This window comes from Mustela nivalis (assembly GCF_964662115.1).
Source record: "Mustela nivalis genome assembly, chromosome: 4".
Taxonomy (NCBI): Eukaryota; Metazoa; Chordata; class Mammalia; order Carnivora; family Mustelidae; genus Mustela; species Mustela nivalis.
The window spans coordinates 7,010,947-7,031,982 of NC_139023.1; the positions used below are offsets into that span (position 1 = coordinate 7,010,947).

At 42.9% G+C, this 21,036-nt stretch overlaps 1 protein-coding gene across 2 annotated transcripts in view; it reads right to left on the minus strand.

The window, feature by feature from the left end:
• Nucleotides 1-5,434: 5,434 nt before the first annotated feature.
• The window catches only part of USO1 (USO1 vesicle transport factor), a 94,462-nt gene continuing 78,860 nt past the window's right edge, over nucleotides 5,435-21,036 (minus strand). For both annotated transcript variants that reach the window (XM_082727006.1, XM_082727005.1), the window contains 10 exons: nucleotides 20,599-20,717; nucleotides 20,260-20,441; nucleotides 19,146-19,267; nucleotides 16,422-16,560; nucleotides 15,066-15,229; nucleotides 14,078-14,167; nucleotides 11,578-11,676; nucleotides 9,011-9,118; nucleotides 7,200-7,415; nucleotides 5,435-6,467 (listed from right to left, as the gene is read on the minus strand). In XM_082727006.1, coding sequence (XP_082583132.1) covers nucleotides 6,378-6,467; nucleotides 7,200-7,415; nucleotides 9,011-9,118; nucleotides 11,578-11,676; nucleotides 14,078-14,167; nucleotides 15,066-15,229; nucleotides 16,422-16,560; nucleotides 19,146-19,267; nucleotides 20,260-20,441; nucleotides 20,599-20,717 — 1,329 coding nt within the window. In that variant the 3' untranslated portion in view covers nucleotides 5,435-6,377. The remainder of the gene's footprint in view (nucleotides 6,468-7,199; nucleotides 7,416-9,010; nucleotides 9,119-11,577; nucleotides 11,677-14,077; nucleotides 14,168-15,065; nucleotides 15,230-16,421; nucleotides 16,561-19,145; nucleotides 19,268-20,259; nucleotides 20,442-20,598; nucleotides 20,718-21,036) is intronic.

Genomic DNA, 21,036 nt, shown 5'->3' on the forward strand with positions numbered 1-21,036 from the left:
TAACCCATTACCTTAGCTATTTTAACTCCATAAACTCCATACATTTTTCCCCATTGAACACGGGTGGCTACTATGACTCCAGATGAGCGGACTGGGAGAAAGTGCTTCCGTGTGCGAACGCGAACACTGAGACAGCGGCGCATTGCAATAACCGTCCAACGCGACTGGACTAAGATTAAGAAATGCTCATGCCCAGACTGGAAGGGAACAAGCCCTTGAGAAGAGCCAAGGACTGAATAAGGGCAAAATGGAAGAAAATGCAGAGATGAGGACGTTTTCGGTTTTAAAACCAAACTTGAGAGGTCGGTTCCAAGGAGGAGCCTGAAACTTCCTTTGTACGATCAGGGAAGCGGACGGGGCCGATCGGCGGGGACATCATACAGGAGCTGCAGATTTAGGGGAGGGAGGAACATGGGTTTGGTTTGGGATACGCTGGGTTTGAGGAGCCCTTGTGACTCCAGCCAGAGACGAGGAAGGGGACGCGAAGCGGAGAGAAGAGAATCGGCCTGAAGATACGCGTTTCTGACACAAACGTCGAAGCCCTGGGTGGTAAGTTTCACACTGTTGCGTCTACTCTTGACCAATGTGACAGTTACTCTGACCTACGTCACCGTCCATGTGCAAAGCACCCAGCCTGGAATTAATTAAATAAGGTGGGGTTCAACCACAAACATCTGCTATTGAATTTACTACCGCCTTCCAACTGCACCATCCCCCTCCCAGCTTATTCTGAGAATTTCTGACAGATTAAGAACTAAGGTTCAAGAAGGTAGAAGCATGTGGTATTCCAAGAGCTTCACCTCCCCTTCCTGCCTTTGTGTAATTCCCTCCTACAGGCAGGCGGGACCTAACTCGCTTTTAGCCAAAAAAGTATAGCAAGATCATGGAGGTGACTGTGATTATATTACTTTTTGTTTGTTTTGTTTTGAGAGAGAGCAAGCGAGCCGAGTAGGAGTGGGAGAGGGAGAAGCAGGCTCCCCCCTGAGCCGAGTCCGATGCAGGGCTTGACCCGAGGACCCTGGGATCATGACCCGAGCTAAGGCAGACGCTTACCTAAGCCCCCCAGGTGCCTCGATTATATTATGCCTCAGCCTAGACACCTGACCGGGGCTACAGGTGGCCCCTGCCGGTCTGATGAAGCGAGCGAGCGTACTGAAGGACCCAGGGAGGCAAGGAAGCAGGGGCGACACCAGTTGCTGAGCGCAAACGCCAGCCAAGCACCCAGCAACAAACTGAGGCCCTCAGCTCTACAGCTCTGAAGACATCGATTCCACCATCATTGTGAATCAGCTCTGGAAGCCTGTTCTCCCCAGGTAAGCCTGCCGATGGGAACACAGCCCGGCAGACCTGTGACTGCAGCCTTGCGTTGCGGAGCAGAGGGCCTGGTTAAGCTGTGTGCAGACTCCCGACCCAAAGACTGTGAGATAATGTGTGTGGTTTTTAAGTCACTAAATTTGTGCGTGGGTTGTAATGTGGTACAGAAACCCATGTAATACTTTAGCTTTCATTCAGCTCATCCTACCCTTAAACCTGTTTTCTTTGCTGCAAAACAGTGGTCTACTTTGTTGTTGTTGCTGTTATTTTATTTATTAGAAAGAGGGAGAGAGAGTACAAGCGAGGGGGTGGGCAGAGGGAGAAGCAGGCTCCCCGCTGAGCAGAGAGCTAGATGCCGGGCTCTATCCCAGGACCCTGGGATCACGGCCTGAGCTGAAGACAGACGTTTAATGGCTTAAACTGAGCCACCCAGGTGCCCCTACGTTTTTTGTTTTATTTTTTTATTTTTATTTTTTTTAAGATTTTATTTATTTGACAGAGATCACAAGTAGGCAGAGAGGCAGGCAGAGAGAGAGAGGAGGAAGCAGGCTCCCTGCCGAGCAGAGAGCCCGATGCGGGACTCGATCCCAGGATCCTGAGATCATGACCTGAGCCGAAGGCAGCGGCTTAACCCACTGAGCCACCCAGGCGCCCCGTTTTTTGTTTTAAAGGCTTTACTTATGCAAGCATATTTTGGGTTACGAACAGAAGGATAGGGGCTCCTGGGTGACTCAGTGGGTTAAAGCCTCTGCCTTCGGCTCAGGTCATGATCCCAGGGTCCTGGGATCAAGCCCCGCATCGGGCTCTCTGCTCAGCGGGGAGTCAGCTCCCCACCACCCCCATCTGCCTGCCTCTCTGCCTACTTGTGATCTCTGTCAAATAAATAAATAAAATCTTTAAAAAAAAAAAAAAAAGAACACAAGGGTAAAAAAGAATCAGAATGTCCGCCCCATGGTCACCACGGCAGCTAACTCACATCTGTCTACCAGGCTTGTGATGAGGGAACAAGCTGTTTCCAGGGGCGTTAGGCACATGAAATGCCCCAGAGATGTGAAAGCACTTTTTTAAGCAAAGAGCTGTGAAATGCAAGCTTTGCCACTATATATATGTTCTTCTAGACTTAGAGAATAATAAATTTTTATATGTATGTATGTATGTATGTGTGTGTGTTCTAATAATAAATTTATTTACATAAGTCTAGAATTCAAAGCCAGAATTGGAAAATGAGTTGCAAACCAGATATTAGAAATTCATGTGTTTACATTCTCATAGGTGGAAAATGTAATCACAAAATTGTCTCATGTGTTGTAATGAGTGAAGTCAAAAGTAATATATAATTGCAGCAAGGGCAGTGTAAAGCATTTCAGACTAGAACAACTAGTCACCATTGCTTACGGTAGATATGGAAAAAACCCACGTCTAGACAAAATTAGTTAATTTGCAGGAAAGGAAACCACATCTTAAGATGGGTATGTGTCACATCTTAATGATCCCCCTCTGGTTAATTTTGAAAGATTGCAGAAAATCCTAAAGTTTTTGAGTTGTAGATGGAAAAATTAAAAAATAACTTGTCAGAGTTTCTGATAGGGAAGCAAGTCACTAATCCACTAATGGGGCAATTTAATAACTTGCATTAAAAAAAAAAAAATCTTTCAAGGGGTGCCTGGGTGGCTCAGTGGGTTAAAGCCTCTGCCTTCGGCTCAGGTCATGATCCCAGGGTCCTGGGATCGAGTCCCGCATCGGACTCTCTGCTCAGCAGGGAGCCTGCTTCTCCCTCTCTCTCTCTCTCTCTCTCTCTCTGCCTGCCTCTGCCTACTTGTGATCTCTGTCAAATAAATAAATAAAATCTTTAAAATAAATAAAATTTAAAAAAAAGACTCCCTCCTCAACACTGAAGACCGAGTCGCTCACAGGCTTAGCTCTCGGCCGCCTTCTCTCCCCACTCACTCCTTACAGGAACTTATCTTGCGGGACAGACTTAAATACCATCTATGTCTTCTTCCAGTGCTAATGAACTCCCATCCTCTACCCACCTGCCTATCAAACATGTCTACTTGCATAAATGTATCTGCTTGGGTCTCAGATTCAGCAAGCCTAAGAACACAGCTGTGGACCACCACCCCAAACTGGCTCCCCCAGTTTTCTTGAGCTCAGCACGAGACACCACTTTCCCCTGGAGTTACTCTTGATTTCTGGCTTCTTACGCCCCTGTTCCTGCGGGACACACGCAGTTCAGAGTCCACTCAGCTCTACCCGGAAAACCTATGCCCAGTCCTACCACGAGACACTCCACCCCACCGCACTGCCTGAACCACATCTGCCTCCTCCCCATAGGCGTTTGCCACAGAGCAGAGTCACCTGTGAACCAGAAATCAGACCTGCTCACTCCCCCGGCTTCCCATCAAACACAATAAACGGCGCACTCCTTTCCAGAAGGTACTACCATTTACTCTTCCAGCATGTAAGTCACGTGGGAAAGGGACGTGCTCTTACTCTCTGCTCTATCCCCAGGGCCCCAGCGGTAGCCACTCAATACTCATGAATGAGTTTTGCTCGAACCGTGAAGGTGTTGAGGAGCACTAGGAGGCCCTTACCTGGTCGCAATAAAACTCTGAACTTAAGGGTTTGATACTCGAACAGTCGACCAGCCTAGTAACTGAATGCTTTCGAATGTGAGCTGTGACTTTACTTTTATAGTAACTTCGGGTGAGTCTTCTTTTCATGCAGAGGGGCTAGAGGTATAAACCATACTTGAATAAAATTCAAATCGTAAGGACCGACGTGCCGTGCTTTGTCACAAATGTCCCAGCGCCGCAACTCTGAGCACAGCAGCTGCCTTTTGTGCGGGGCTGATGGGACAAGGCAGGAGGTGTGCAAGCATCGTAACAAGTGTCTGGGGTGGTCGTCAGGCCTGCGCGGAGGCGAAGCTGGGGAGCAGCGGGGCACACAGGGTCTTCCCCAGCGGGCTGCGGACTCGCAACAGCGGACACCGGCAGTCTCTTCCACTGGCCTGCGCGCTTGGGGATGCCTCCTGTGGGAGCACACAGGACGGGGCAGGCGGGGCCGAGGCACCAGAGGCAGCCACTTGAGGAGGTTCCAGAAGCAATCCGAGCAGAAGCCTATGGCTACAGTTCGGAGGATGCCCCTCTGGGCTCTGGCCTACGCAGTGTAGCCACAGGCCTCCATGTGTCTGCTCTGCTCCAGGGCTACCTAGAAGACCGCTCTGGCAAACTATCCCTGATTTTGCAGATGTTTTTTCCTGAAGATCTTCGTTATTTCATCATCTACAGAAGTCTTTTTTTCCCTAAGATTTGAGACAGGGAGAGAGCGAACGATCACAAGCTAGCAGGGAGGCAGAGAGAGAAGCAGACGCCCCACCGAGCAGGGAGCCCGACTCGGCACTCAACCCCAGGACCCTGAGATCATGACCTGAGCTGAAGGCAGACGCTTAACCCACTGAGCCACCCACCCCCACCCCTTTTTAAAGTCATCTACAGAAGTCTTATTCATACTTCTGACCTATTTTTCTTTATCCTTGTGACAGCAGCCTGAAATAGAGTCATTAGCCATTTGTTCATTATGTGATGTCAAGTTCAGGAAGACTTTTACAGAGTCTGAGCTGGTCCAGTAACAGCCATGAGGTTCTCGGGGGACAGGGGGCAGAAGCGGGCCGGAGCCCTCCTGGGTGCTCGGTGGGTGACACACAGCCACCTGCCCTTTCGGGACAAATGAAGCTACTTCTCTTTCAGAAGTCTGTGCCCCTGAGCGGACCAAACTCTTCCTGAGGTCAGGAGGCAGGCGCTACACATTATCCTCCAACTCTTGCTGTCTTGCGTTTAAGTAAACCTCCTTCTTTAAATGGAAATCATTGCTAAGAACTCCAAGGCTCAATTTAGAAACACCCGAGCCCTTCTCCAACCTCTTCTGTTTCTGTTCCAAATTAGACCCTCCAGTCTTACGGAATCCTAATGAGTTCTGAACGATAAGACTGCTTTTAGCAGTCAGTTATAATTACGGACTTTCAGGAAGAGAATTCCTCTTACCACTTCCATTTGCCTCAGCTTTTAGTAAGAATAAAATACTTTCCTCAAAATCTAAAAAAGGGAACCATGACCAGGGATTAAGTGAACATAGTATCTATTTTTATTATGAAACATTAAATTTTGACACATTGCTTCATTTGCTTTTAAAAATCTATTATCTGACTTAAGCCTATTCAGCAAAAATGCCAATAAATTATATAAATCATAGTTCGGGTCTTTTTAAAACTAGGTCCATAATATGTTTCATGATAATCAAATAACAAAACTAAACCTGAACTGTGTGAGCTGTTCATTTGTAATGTTTTAAAGTTTAGCTTAAAATAAAACCAAAGCCAACCACATGCCAATACGCTGTTGCCAAAGTTTCCGGAAACACCCTCCTCATCTCTGTGCGCCAGTATCCTTCCTCTTCCCTGACGTACACGACGCAGCCAGATCAGGTGTCAAGGCACTCGTTCTACCCTGTCCTAGCCTGCCCGTCTCAGGAGTCACACCGGCTCAAGGGCTGATGATACACCCCGGTCTGTGCTCTCTTGCCTTTGAGTAAATCCACTTCTTTAAAGGGAAATCATTAGCTAAGAAGCCCAATACTGAATTTAGAAACAGTGATTCCAATACATGTTAAATCAAATGTTAGTATTTAAAGTCACATACTCTGAAAAGTGAAAATAATAGACAAATACAGAACTTATGTGAACAACCAGTAAACTAAGATAAATAGCACTGCCACCACATGCTCCAAAATGGTGCGTTTTTAGTGTCTGAAGTTCTTTGCAAATTATCTTTTGCGACAATTCAGATGAATTTCAATAAAGGATGTGTGTTCTGCAAGAAGTCAGTTTTGGGGTTTCCAACATGGGTGGCATCATTTAAGAAAAGTACATCAATAGTCTTACTAGTGAGTGTTTTCAACTTGGGTTTCTAAATCTTTATTTTCTGTGGAGGCAAACCAAAGCACTGTCTTAAGACTCCATCTTCAAAGTTACAACACAATCTCTATCATTCCTAGAGGTCTGGAGGCTAGATCGGCCCCTGGTCCTTGCCATCGTCTTCGTCTTCATCTTCCTCATCATCCTGGTCTCCGGATTCAAGTTCATCCTCTTCTTCTACCTAAAGGGAATATGCACGCTTACCATTATTAACATCTGATCACTTCGCATTCAACACATACTGACACAGTCTTTGATAAATTCTTTATTCCTTCTAGTAATTGTTGATTACAAGCCATCTGATTTCCTTGATTTACTGCTCAAGGCTCTCTGCCATTTTTTTTTAAAGATTTTATTTATTTATGTATTTATTTATTTGAGAGAGAGAGAGAGAAAGGGAGAACACAGAGGGTGAGTGAGATGGAGAAGCAGACTCCCCGCTGAGCAGAGAGCCAGACTCAGGGCTTGATCCCAGGACCTGGGAGATCATGACCCAAGCCAAAGGCTGACACTTGACCGACTGAGCCACCCAGGCGCCCCCCTCTGCCATCATGAGACCAGATGGACAAGTTGACTTGCTGACAGATGGCCATACCTCTCTACACACAAATGTGGATCAAACATGACAAAAGAGAATGAACATGTGGATGATGAGAGTCTTGTGACCACAGGAGCCAATCAGTTCATCTGTAGGCTCAAAGCCCAAAAGAGAACAGTTAACAGATGCTGGAAGCAGTGCCTGTGTGTCCTAAGTCGACTCACTGACCACTACAGGAGAAGAGCAGACGATCCTGCATTCACGGACCAACACAGTGACGCCTGTGACACGGATGTGGAGGCACAACACTGCCATGCTACAGTACAAGTCTGGAAAATACACCCTCGGTCATTTCTGGGAACATTTCGGTCTTACCGGATGACCAAGCTCCTTGAGTTTATTCTTTAATGAAAATATTTTCTGGTCCTGATCAGCCAACAGCACCAACAGATCGTCCTGTTCTTTTTTGGAATCTGTAACGTCCATCTCGAGCTTGTTTTTTTCGTTTTGTAAAATGGCAACGGTGCTGTTCGAGGCGTCCAGCTGCTCTTTGATGGCGCTCCGTTCCTCAGACAGAGCTTTAATTTCATTCTGGGAAAAGAAAGATCAACCCATCTAAGATTAGTCCTCACTCTCACAGCGTTTTTAACAAACGGATCAATTCTCTCTCTTTAAGATTTATTTATTTTTTGACAGACAGAGATCACAGGTAGGCAGAGAGACAGGCAGGGGGGGGGAAGCAGGCTCCTTGCTGAGCAGAGAGCCCGACGCAGGGCTCGATCCCAGGACCCTGAGATCATGACCTGAGCCGAAGGCAGAGGCTTTAACCCACTGAGCCACCCAGGTGCCCCTCTATCTCTCCCCTATTTTTAGGTTCATTCTTTCTGTGACAATCTGAGGATTTTGGGGGGGGGGTGGAGGTTTGGGGGATAGAACACACGCATACACACACCCTCATCCAGTAACATGAGAATTTATGTTAGGCTGTATATCAAAGATGGTTATTGTGAAAAACAGACTTTAACATCCAAAAAATAGTTTTAAGTAGCTATTTTTCAAAAAAACCTAAGAGATAAAACCATTTCAGATAACCAGAGTAACAAAATAAAGACAAAAAACATTTTACAGGCAAAGCCTGATGGGCATCAGAATTAGAACTCAGGATAAAAACATTTTTTTTAAACCCAACTTCATGCATACGATCAAATGGGAAAGAAAAACAGCTGCAAATAAAATCCACGGCAAAAAGATAAAATAATCTGACCACGCTCCAAAAGACATCATCACACGGGTTGTATTCATGCCTTTTAGTTATATTACTTTCACCTCAGTCTTCTCTTCATGTTACTTAGTCCGATTTCTCTGTCACACAGGCTGGCAGGCTCTTTCGTGCCTGTGTCCTCAGCCTAATGGAAAGCCTACGTGTGGCCTGTGTTTTAGCCAAAGCTATACTCTTTACTTCTTTTTAAAAATTTTTTTAGATTTATTTCTTTATTTGAGAGAGAGAGAGAGAGAGAGAGAGAGAGGACATGAACGGGGAAGCAGAGGGAGGGGGAGGATCTCCAGCAGATTCTGCGCTGAGCGCGGAGCCCGATGCAGCGCTGGATCTCACGACCCTGAATTCATGACGCGAGGCGAAACCAAGAGTCGGAGGCTTAACCAACTGCCCCCCTCCGGTGCTCCTGTATTATTTCTTACTGTGATTAAAGATTGACAAGAAAACTTAACTTTTCGGGCGCCTGGGTGGCTCAGTGGGTTAAAGCCTCTGCCTTTAGCTCAGGTCATGATCCCAGGGTCCTGGGATCGAGCCCCACGTCGGGCTCTCTGCTAAGCAGGGAGCCTGCTTCATCCTCTCTCTCTGTCTGCCTCTCTGCCTACTTGTGATCTCTGTCTCATAAACAAAATCTTAAAAAAAAAAAACTTAACTTTCAATGATTTCTACTTTCAAAGTACATTCGTACCCACTCTTACTTCATGTATGTGGTATCATTATCTGAAACGGCATTTAAAAACCTTCACTCATGCTATCTTCATTCATCCAAATAGCAATGCACACATTGTGAGATAAAATTACACCCTACAAATTTGCCTCATAAAGCTAAAGATCTGAGACATCAAATAAGATCAAATTTCCTGAGTTCATTTTATAGGATATGCAATAAATCAAAGTTTCACCACAGCGCAACCTTTAACTCCTTCGTCTCCTGTAACAGCGCCGACAGTCTGCCTTCCACGTCGGTGGTCTTTGCAGCCGTTCCGGCTTCACTCTCTCCTGGTGCAGGAGCTGATTTCGCCTGAAGGTAGAAATCGGAGGGAATAAAAAGTTTCTTTAAAGCACAATCAGTGTGAAATCCCAAAGGTGACTTAATTTTCTCGCTACTTTGAATGAAACTGTATTTCCAGTAACAGGAAGCAGAATTCCTAAGTACTGACACACACATGCTAGCAAGGACAAGTGGTGCCTGTGGTGGAGCGGGAGCCGAGGCTGAGGCAGGGGCGGAGCAGCATCGCATCTCAGCGGAGCACGGGGAAGGCTGAGTCAAGCAGCCTCAAGGTCAGACCACAGCTATAACAGCATTTACTAAGCAGAGAGTATTTCTCAGAGCCCTCGCCTCACAATACTTCTGCAAGTGGAGTCCACACTGTCATCTCAGAGAAGCAGGTGGGGAAACTGAGCTGAAGGCCATTAATTGATGAAATGTAAAGATTTTTTTTCTTACTTTTTTTCTTTAGATTTTATTTATTTGAGAGAAAGAGGGAAAGAGAGAGCAAGCATGGAGGGGAGGAGCAGAGGAAGAAGGAGAGAAACTCAAGTAGATTGAGCAGAGCACGGAGCCCGATGACGTGGGACTCGATCTCATGACCCTGAGATCACGACCTGAGCCAAAACCAAGAGTCAGACACTTAACCGACTGCACCACCCAAACACCCCAAAATGCAAAGATATTCTCTCTTTCTTTCTTTTTAAAGATTTAATTTATTTATTTGAAAGACAGAGATCACAAGTAGGCAGAGAGACAGGCAGAGAGAGAGAGGGAAGCAGGCTACCCGCTGAGCAGAGCCCGATGTGGGGCTCGATCCCAGGACTCTGGGATCATGACCTGAGCTGAAGGCAGAGGCTTTAACCTGCTGAGCACCCAGGCGCCCCAATGCAAAGATTTTCTTAAATGTTCCAGGAAATATTCTTAAATCATGGTTTTCCAATCTTCCCTGCCTTTTTTCTACAAAGAACTGGGAAAGAGGGTGTTGACGTAACAAATACCTAAAAATGTGGACAGGATGTCAGAATTGGCAGTGGCCGGAAGAGCTCTGAGGTACACGTCAGATGAAGCCTAAACTGCCTTGAAGAGACCGTCAGTAGAAACACGGATGATAACGGCAATTCTGGTGAATGCTCACAAAAAAAGGGAATAGAGAGAAAGCTTCTGTGGTCGTGGAGAAAAGATACCACCACGGGGCATCTGGGTGGCCCAGTGGGTTCAAGCCTCTGCCTTTGGCTCAGGTCATGGTCTCAGGGTCCTAGGATGGAGCCCCGCGTGGGGCTCTCTGCTCAGCAGGGAACCTGCTCCTCTCCCCCCAGCCCGCCTCTCTCTGCCTGACTCTCTGTCAAATAAATAAATAAAATCTTAAAAAAAAAAAAAAAAAAAGAGAGAGAGAGAGAGATCATCATCATGAATAGAATGTTGGTAGAAGTATGTAGGGAAAGGAGGTTTTGGTGAGGCCCCAAATGGAAATGAAGAACACGTTACTGGAAAGTAGAGCATGGAGATCAGATCCTGGTTATCAGGTGGCAAAGAAACAGGCTGAATTCTGTTTTAGTGCTTTGTAGGAAGTAGAGCTTAAAAGCGATGAACTTGGATATTTTGGTGAGGTGATTTCTTTTTTTTTTTTTCTTAAAGATTTTATTTATTTATTTGACAGACAGAGATCACAAGTAGGCAGAGAGGCAGGCAGAGAGAGAGAGGAGGAAGCCGGCTCTCCGACAAGCAGAGAGCCCAATGCGGGACTCGATCCCAGGACTCCAAGATCATGACCCGAGCGGAAGGCAGCGGCCCAACCCACTGAGCCACCCAGGCACCCTCGGTGAGGTGATTTTAAACAAAGTGTTAAAGGTGTGGCATGGTTTCTCCTTGAAGCCTACTGTAAACTATAACAGGAAAGAAATAACTTGAAGAAGAACGTTAAGCGAAAGGGAATCAGAACATGAAGGTTTAGAAAATTCTCAGCCTATCCCTATCGCTATAAACAACAAAGCGTGTTCTGCTGCAATACGAGGATGGGGCCGGGCCACCTCCATAAAGAAGTTACTTGGGTGGCCCGGGGACCCAGCCAAGCACCTCGGCAGAGGCTGGAATACAGCAAGGATGATCCGGATCTTGTCTGGCGACTTGGATCCCTGGGAATGGGATGGGTCACTAAGAAGGTTTTTGACAATTCTAGACCAGCAGAAAGCCTGTCAGCTTGGACCGATGGACCGAAGGGGACACAGATGGGATAAAATGCAAGATACCGGCACACTGAACCATGAAATCACTGATTACACGGATCTGCTGAGTCTGACACTGATGCGCCTGCCAGCAGGCCCAGAAGCCTGGGTGACCAGAACTGCGCGGCCAGTGAGTCACCTAGAGGGAAGGTGCTCTCCGACACATTCACTTCTGTTCCATTCGCTCCTTTTACCGAGTGCCTGAGAAAGAAGCCTTAGCCTTGTGTTTACTATCTTGCAGGAATAAGAAAGTAATAATTAACATACAAATGTTTCGGTTTTCCTTAACAGCTCCTGCTTTTCTGTCTGCAGTCTGGTGATCTCCACAGATTGTGAGTTTAACTGAGACTTTAATGTTGCCAGCTCCTAGGAGACAAAAATAATTGCGTTGTAACGTGAAACATCATTAATTCCAGTAAGGCAATGTGTATTTACAGAAAGAAATTCAAGATGATTTCCTTTGTTGGTCCCTCTCTCTAAAATCACAGCTTCCAAGTTTTAAAATCGGATTCTAAAAAACTGTCCTTGAACTTTGCGTTCAAGATAGAGAATTAAGCAAGTTCCTTATACGCATTTTCACCTCTGCTTCCTCCTGAGATCCCATGTAAAGACACTGTAAGGGGGGAAGAGGGGAACGAGGAAGGAAGGGAACGGGGGGGGGGGGAGGGGAGAGAAATGCACAAGGACAAAGAGAATAAGAGAAACGAACAAATAAAATTGGGGAATTTCAGAAAGCAAATGTCCGCGGTAACGGACCGCAGCGCACCTGAGAAAGCTAGGGACCTAAAGCGATGTGTGGACTCGCTACCTGACGAGCGGTGCCTGCCTACCGAAGGGCTTGGAATCTGGTCCCACCAGGTATCTCTGCAAGTGTGGGTAAAAATGGGGTGAAAACCAGCAGGGCTGGTTGAAGTCTGCTGAGGAAGACCACTGGGTCCCTGTTTCAATCTCATGTGCGTTCTTCTTCTCTGGCCAAAGACTAGACATTTAGTATTGGGAAAGGGAAAGACAGGACATATTCAGACCACGGGCCTCCTAACATAGATCAAAGTAGTTAGTGCTGTAGTGAGAAGGAGGGAATTAGCTGGAAGTTTATGTATCCTTGATGTTGACATTCCCAACCTTCTCGCCCTCTCCCCACCAAAACCGCCCAGGGGTAAAAACCAATTATAAGTGTGGGTCTCAATCAGGGGCATCTCCCTGATGCGACTTGACCCTGTCTGCAGGCACTGGGTAAGCGGTGGGATACGGTCATGTAGAAAGCTCTTTTGTTCTCTTAAAACTTTTTATCACATACATACGAGGCTTTCCTTTGATGTTTTATTCAGTTATCTAAACGAGATACACAGACATCCAGGCTACGGACAATTTTAGTTCTCTTTTTATACAGGATTTTGCTATATAACAAAACTGTCATTTAAAACATCTTTCTAACAATGTAAAACTGATAAAAAATAAATTACAGAAAGTAAAAATCCAAAGACAATGCTCTTTAGAGATATCTAACTTAAAAAAAAAAAAAGGAAATAAAGAAATAAGTTTCACTGGGAAACACAGAGAACAATTTTTACTTGGGACTTATAAACCCAGCTCATTTACCAATAACTTAATTCCCTTTAATTTTAATACAGTTCTCATGTAGGCAGGCTTCAGAAAACCAAAAGGGCATGTGAATTTTCCTCACACAAACTTGTAACTTAAAAATCCTTAACAACAAATTATCTTTTTTGAAAAGACCAATTGTAGAATGTACTTTGGGGTTCATGGACATTATCAAAACGTGACCCAGTTTCTCTGTGTACAGTCATTCCTCTCAGATCAGCGATGTCCGTGGCTGGGATCACATGCCCAGCGGAGAAGCCACTCAAGTCCTGGGTTGGTGGGCTTGTTCACTTCCTCCTTCAGTATTACTTTTGTTGTTGTTTTTTAAAAGAAACAGAAGAAACATATGTTCCTTTTTATAAGAAAGGAAGACGGGAGGGTAGGAGAGAAGAAAAAGGAAAGGAGGAAAGAAAAAAAATTGTATAGGAAAAAACACAACTTATTTAGGGAGAATCTACTAACGAGCAATCTGGTCCTTTTCTACTCTTTTCTTCCCAGTACTTAATTCTGTACGTAAGTGGTTCTTTTCTGGCTCTTTCCTCGAACAAACACATTTAATATTCTCATTGGATAAAGTTAAATTGGCACGATCTAGTGTCACAGGAAATTATAAATATTACAAATAAGTACGAAAAAGTTTAATTTGCTTTTCTAGATATTATAAATTACTACAGCAGAAAAAGTCTGTTTTGCTTTTTAGGTAGTCATCTAATTGAGATAAACACAAGTTTATTCCCTTTTCCAGTTTCAAAAACAAACATTCTTCTGGACAGAATGGTTTAAACACTCAATACCTTTAACCATGCAATTATCATGGTCAATAATATATGAAAATTAGGCATAAGATTTTATATCTTCATATTTGCAACTTATAAATATACTTAAATTTTCCTTAACTGTTAGCTCACTGATAATCTAAAAATAACCCAGGTGAGATGCTCAAATCTGTTAAAAAGAACACAATTAAAAAATAAAAACAGTTAACAAAAAGCAAAATACCATTTCCATATAACTAAAAAAGCTTCTGGACTTCCAAATAACTATCTTCACTATCAAGTTTTGCTTACACTAACAAAGTAGTTCTCAATTAATGAAACTACATGGCTGTTACTCTATTATAATTAAAACAACAGGAAACAGAACTTGGATCAAGCTGGAAAATTACCTGTTTTAATTCTGCAATTTGTTCAGAATCTCTAGCAGAAGCTGGTGCTGAAGACTGTTCATTTGTGCCAGGCGACGCTTGGGAAGATTTCTACAAATAGCATAGAAATAAAATATGAAATCAATTCAGTCCAAAGAGACAGGAAACAACAGAAAACTGTACACATATAAGCTATGCCTTATAGAGGTTTACCAAAAATTTCACATCAATATTTTAATTTTTATATCTAAGATAAAATTTCAACCTAGCACACACTGTCTACAACTTTTCCATAGCTAATAAATTTATACTTATACCAAGTAATTTATTAAATCTAAGCACTTATTTGAGGCCATATGGAAAAAGAGCATAAGCACAGGTATTTACTGAGTGATTTCAATGTATTAAAAGAGCTTTCTACAGAGTAGTCATTTAATTCTCACAGTAACAAGACAGATATGACCACTACCAATTTAGAGATCAGGAAACAAGTTTAAAGAGGTTAACTAAGTTGCTTAAACTCAATTATTCAGGAAGTGCTGAAGCTTAAGACAGTCTGACACCAAAGCTCATATTCTGATTTTTTTAAGTAAACTCTGTGCTGAACGTGGGGCTCAAACTCATGACCCCGAGATCAAAAGTCACATACTTTACCAACTGAGCCAGCCAGGTACCCCCAAAAGCTCATATTCTAAAACCTTACTACGACCCTTTGGCTTAAGGGATCCAGGAAAATCAACAAGCAAGATAATGAGAATTATTCTTTTTAATTTTTTTTAAAGATTTATTTATTTGACAGAGAGAGATCACAAGTAGACACAGAGGCAGACAGAGAGGAGAGGGAGGGGGAAGCAGGCTCCCCACTGAGCAAAGAGCCCGATTCGGGGCTCAATCCCAGGACCCCGGGATCATGACCTGAGCCAACGGCATAGGCCTTAATCCACTGAGCCACCCAGGTGCCCCATGAGAATTACTCTCGACTTCTTAAACTTTTTTACCACTTACTCACCAAATTCTCAATCAGAGAGTCCTTTTCAGCCAGCTGGCTTTGTAAAAGTTCCTGATTACTTTTTAATTCTTCTATTTCTTCTCGTAACCTACCAACTTCTTCTGGCTGAACACCATTCACCTGAGTCCCATCACTGTAGGAACCTTGATGCTGATTATCTTTTCCTATGAAGACAGGAACAAAATTTGAAAAGCCAGCATAAAACTTAAGTTTTTCATTTCCTGAATGAGAAGATTTAAATGTAAAAATATAAAATTTCCTTAATTCCGCTACTTTGGCAGCTCTTTTGTAGACACACTTCATTTCTGCAAAACAGTGTATTGATAGAAATGGGAAGTGATGATATATTTTCAGGTTTCTGGGAAGAAAAAAGCATAGTCTTACTAAGACTAAACTGCATGGTTTGGTGATCTATAATTAAGAATTGCAGTAGTTTCCAGGCACCTGGATGGCTCAGTCAATTAAGCATCCAACTCTTGGTTTCGGCTCAGGTCATGATCTCAGGGTCATGACGTGAGCCCCCTGTTGACCTCTGTGCTCAGTGCAGAGTTTGCTTGGCATTCTGTCTCTCCCTCTCCCTCTGCCCCTTGCCACCTCTCTAAAATAAATAAATAAATCTTTAAAAAAATTAGAGTAGTTTCAATTCCATTTCGGTCGATTAATATGAGAGAAAACAAAATCCCTCTTAAAATCTTCACAAAGGAACCGCTTTCTATACGTACTAAAATCACTGACCAATTGTTATAAATAAGGAGGTGAAAGAGGTATTTTTTTCTGAAAATTTTAGTCACCTTCATATAAATAAAACTATTTCTAAATGGCTAGGATTCCAATCATAAGCACTACAGGATGATACTATTTACAAGCATTTTACTCTTACCATGTGCCAGGAAATGAACTAGAATTTTATATATATTATTTCATTTAATTCTCAGACGACACAGATGCTCTTATCAGTTCCATTTTGCAGAGGAGGAGATAGAAAGGTTAGAGAAGTCATTCTCAACTGGCCATACAGATCAGAATCACCCAGGAAGCTTGTAATAATTATTGCTTGGCTCCAACACCAACTAATTAAATCAGACCCTTGAGTGGGTTCTCTGTATGGGCGGCATTAAAAACAAAACTAAACAAAACAAAAAATGGGTCTCAGGATATTCTATCTAACTGCACTCAAGGCTGAGACTCAGTGGATCAGAAACTGAAATAGGTAGGAAAGAACTTGGACTTCAAACTCTGATTTACAAATTTGTTAACGGTGATTAAGGTTAGAGAAAAACTAGTCCACAAGAATAATCTATTTGATTTAGTCTAGCTTTTGGGGACACTATAATAATTATGGCTAGCTATACCTACCTAGCTGTACTTTAAGAAGATTGTACTGATCTTTGTGTTGCTGAATCTGAGATACTTGCTGTGTGACTGCCGTTTGGAGCTGTTCGTTTTGACATTTTAACGTAGAAATCTGCTGCTTTAATTCCTCAAGTTGCAGATCCTGGGAAACAAAACATAATTCAGTGTTTTAAATTTTGTACTTGATTAGCATTAGGAAAATGAGCAAATTAAAAATCAGAGATTATTTTGGGTCATGATATTTTTAAAGTACTCAACACTTCCAGAATCACTCAATAATTAAGTAATAATACTTTAATGTATGCACCAAGGTCAATCACTATGCAGCAGAACGGTACGATCGCCAGCAAGGCCCCGTTAATAAGCGCCATGGCACGGCCTACAATCTCACTGCAATTACTGGGGTGGGGACAGTCAATTTTAAAAACTCCATTTTATGGTCCATCAAACCATTTAAGAAATTTATACCAAACAACTGAAGAAACTTAGTATATAAATATATACATGCATCTATACTACTTTCAACATCAAAGATAGAACAGAACATTTAGAAGGCCAAGAAAAGAGCCTCCAACTCTCATCATCCTAATATAACTAGTTGAATTTGGTATATTTATTATCTGCTAATTTTTTCTCAATTCAAGTGTTTTTAAGTTGTCATACTCAATCCATGTCATTTTATAGCCTTTACTTACTATTCAGTTTTAAGCTCCTCCTCATAGTGCTAGTTTTTCACAGTCATAACTTTTAATGCTTACTCATCAGTAGATGCAATATAATTTACATTCAAAAGCAACACTGAGGTTGCTTTCCTTGTTTTCTAAATAATAACTATGATTACAATAAATATCATAGTCATATTTTTGTTTTCCTGAATTCTGAAGAATTTCCTTAGGATGGATTCTCAGACGTCATTCAGTTTATATAAATATTTTATAGTTCTCAATGCTTGTTGCCTAATTGTCAAATGGCATTTTAAATGGTGAGAATATTTAAAATTAACATTTCTGAAGCAGAGTCATTATGGTAATTGTGTCAAATCACTCTTTTCTTCTTCTAAATTAACCACATTTATCAGCCCCATGTGTAGGCTGTAACATCGCATTCCAAGTATTTCTTTTCCATTGCTCTAAAGATATTACATTTTACCATCTGGAAATGACTCCATATTTGTACCAAAATATAGATGAAAAATCCTAATAACCATGGGTAGTTTAATGATTTAAGTTTGAATCGTTCAAAGATGATTCTAATTTACTGATCTGCTTACAAACTGAAAAGCTCAGGCTAAATATACCACTGTATTTTTATTCTTAGAATTCCAATCTCAACAATACAGATTGCAGGGAAGGACACAGGCCGCTCGTGCTGAGAGAGCCCTACCCAAGCTCTTACTTGCCACACTTGCCTCAAGCTGTGCATAGTCAGCAGTGGGGGGGGGGGGGGGTGTTGGGGGGGGCGGGGTGCAGCTGGCCCCCCCATGGACAGCCACCACTGTATTGTTTTCACTTTAATAGCATTTTAATAACAACAGTAATCTCATGTTCCAGATAGTACTGCAGTCCTTTTTAGGATTCCCATCAAGGTATATGCCATGACAAAGAATTAAATGAAAGCAAAAAACAAGAAACACAAATGCCGAAATGTAATGGGAAATCTAAGGTGCTCACACAACTCAAGCGTGCAGGTTCTCTGGTAGCCTGCCCAGAAACTGTCAGTTAAGACTTTGCGGGGGTAGTTTCACTCTCATTATCATTCTCCACGCTAACACACCCTCCGCTGCTCTTAGCATCACCGATTCAGTCCCTCAAGACGGAGATCTCAGGACGGCATCTGACCCTTTCTGCACCTCACGCCCCATCCAATCATCACCCAGTCCTGCCACTTAAGCCCACTCGGCTTTCCACATTTTGCAGGTCTGCCTTCTCCACAGTTCACTGGGAGGAGTCTGAGAGTCCCAGGGACACACGTTTTTGAATCCTGTTCCGACCACTGGGTGATCCTGGACAAAGTCAAATTCTCCCAGTCTCAGATTCCTCATTTATTCTTGGATGGAAATATTAACTACCTTGTAGGGATGCTATGGGAATTAAACGGAAGTGTCTGAATTTGTTTTGTGAGCACCTAGAACACAATAAACAAAACACCGTAGCCAATATCCCCATCAGCGCCCCCACTTCCCTCCCCCAGCCCCTCACGACCACCTCCTTCTAGACGGCTCTCACCCTGGCCTTGCTTCTCCAATTTCTGCTTGGCGCAGCCACCAAGCGTTGTGTGTGTGCCGGGAACATGTCCTGCTCCTCCTCTTCCTGATGCTTCCTTTGGCCCAGCTTGTTCCTAGCTATCCACTGGACACTCACATTCGGTTTTCTCCAGCTCCTGCTCTTACTTAGCTACATCAGCTGCCTCTCTGCTGTAACAGACCCTCCAGTATCTGTATCACTAGACTTCATGTTACGTGTGTCACAATACCCTATTTATAGTTTTCTCTTCCCGGGACTGTGATAGGGGAACATGTCTCATTCATGACTTTATCCACCACATCCTGCACAATGCTTAGCACAATATTAAGCTCTGCTTGTTGAATACTCAGATAGCTTTGAATTATTTAGGAAAATGTGCTCTAATTTCTGTAACTTCTTGCATATGAAATGCGAGCAAAAATCCTGCCCCAAAGTAGAAAAGTATCAGTACATCAGACAGTGTTTAGAATTTATCAGTACATACTTGTTCTCGAATCATATTTTTGTAGTGAGTCACAATACTGTCATGTTGTTCTAATGTTTTCTTCACCTCTTCTTCTTTTTTATCCTCTTCACTGGACTTATAAATAGCCTTAGTTATCACACCTATAAAAGAAAGCTTATTAAAATGTATTTTAGGGGCACCTGGGTGGCTCAGTGGGTTAAAGCCTCTACCTTCAGCTCAGGTCATGATCTCAGGGTCCTGGGATTGAGCCCCACGTCGGGCTCTCTGCTCAGCAGGGAGCCTGCTTCCCCCTCTCTTTCTGCCTGCCTCTCTGCCTACTTGTGATCTCTCTGTCAGATAAATAAATAAAATCTAAAAAAAAAAAAAAATCCTATTTTAAAATTTAAAACCTGGTGCACCTGGGTGGCTCAGCTGGTTAAACGAGCAACCCTTGATTTCAGTTCAGGTCATGGTCTCAGCATTGTGAGATCGAGCCCCCATATTGGGCTCTGTACTCAGTGTAGAGTCTGCTTAAGATTCTCTCCTGCTGGGATGCCTGAGTGACTCAATCCGTTAAGCATCTGCCTTCAGCTCAGGTCATGCTCCTGAAGTCCTGGGATCCAGTCCCGCATGGGTGGGGGCGGCGGTTCTGAGCTTAGCAGGGAGCCTGCTTCTCTCTCTGCCTGCCACTCCCGCTACTTGTGTCCTCTCTCACTCTCTGACAAATAAATAAATAAAATCTAAAAAAAAAAAAAGATTCTCTCCCACTCCTTCTGTCCCTCCCCCAACTCACAAGTGTGCATGCATACATGTGTGGGTTCTCTCTCTTTAAAATCAACAAAATCTTAAAAAAAAAATTTAATCCTATTTTAAGATTTAATCAGCAAAACATATGGCCTAACTGTATGACAGAGAAGATACAATCTTCCCAATCTTCTTGAATGCCAAAAATCTTTCAACGAACTATAGACCAAGAGCTACTAAAAAAAATAACAACCCACTTTTGGCTTACTATATAATCTACACGTGTCCAAAATATACACATACAAAATAATCATAGGTACTTTTTTAAAAAAAAAGATTTTATTTATTTATTTGACAGACGGAGATCATAGGTACTTTTAAATGAAAATCAATATAAACTCTGTCTTACCTTCAAGTTCTTTTACCAGCTTCGTGAACTCATGATCAAATATCATGTATTCTGGACTGGGAAAGTTTGGCTGTGGTTTCTGAGATGCTCTGGAATACAACTCATGTTTGCTGATAAATCCTAGTTTCTCTATGAAGTTTTCTTTGCCAATCCTCTTCTCTATTAGTTGTTTTAATTTCTCTCTACAGAAATAAGCATATTGAAATGCTTTAAAAAAAAAAGTCATAAGAAAACCTAAAACTTGGCTCTATATTATATTTTGGCAGAAAAAATTTATCATTATCACTTGGATGAAATCAGCAGGTCATTTTTTTCCCCTAGCGTGTTCCCCTCACTTACTTCATGTAGCTCTCAAGTGAGTTATCATTGAAGTAAATTGAAATGCCCAACAAAAGGGCACATAAGCCTTGGACCAACTGCTCTTCCTCGCCAAGATTTTCTGCAATTTGTCCTGTAAGCTGAAATTTTTGTTAAGGAGACTAATGGCTCATAACATCTAGAGTGTTCTCCTTCACAGTCTGAATTGGATGTGTATTTCATGTAAGGGTTTCTACAAAGCATGTCCGAGCAAGCATGAAACAAACAAAGGCACCAGACACACACACACACACACACACACACACACACAGCTTAAGCGAGCATCATCTCTACCTTAACAGTTTAAAAAGATGCAACACAGCTTTTTAAATATTATAAATTCAAATATTTAGAACGCAGAACTCCCTCTCGCTGAGAGGAAGAAATAGGAAGAAATACTTACACGCATCTTACTAAAAC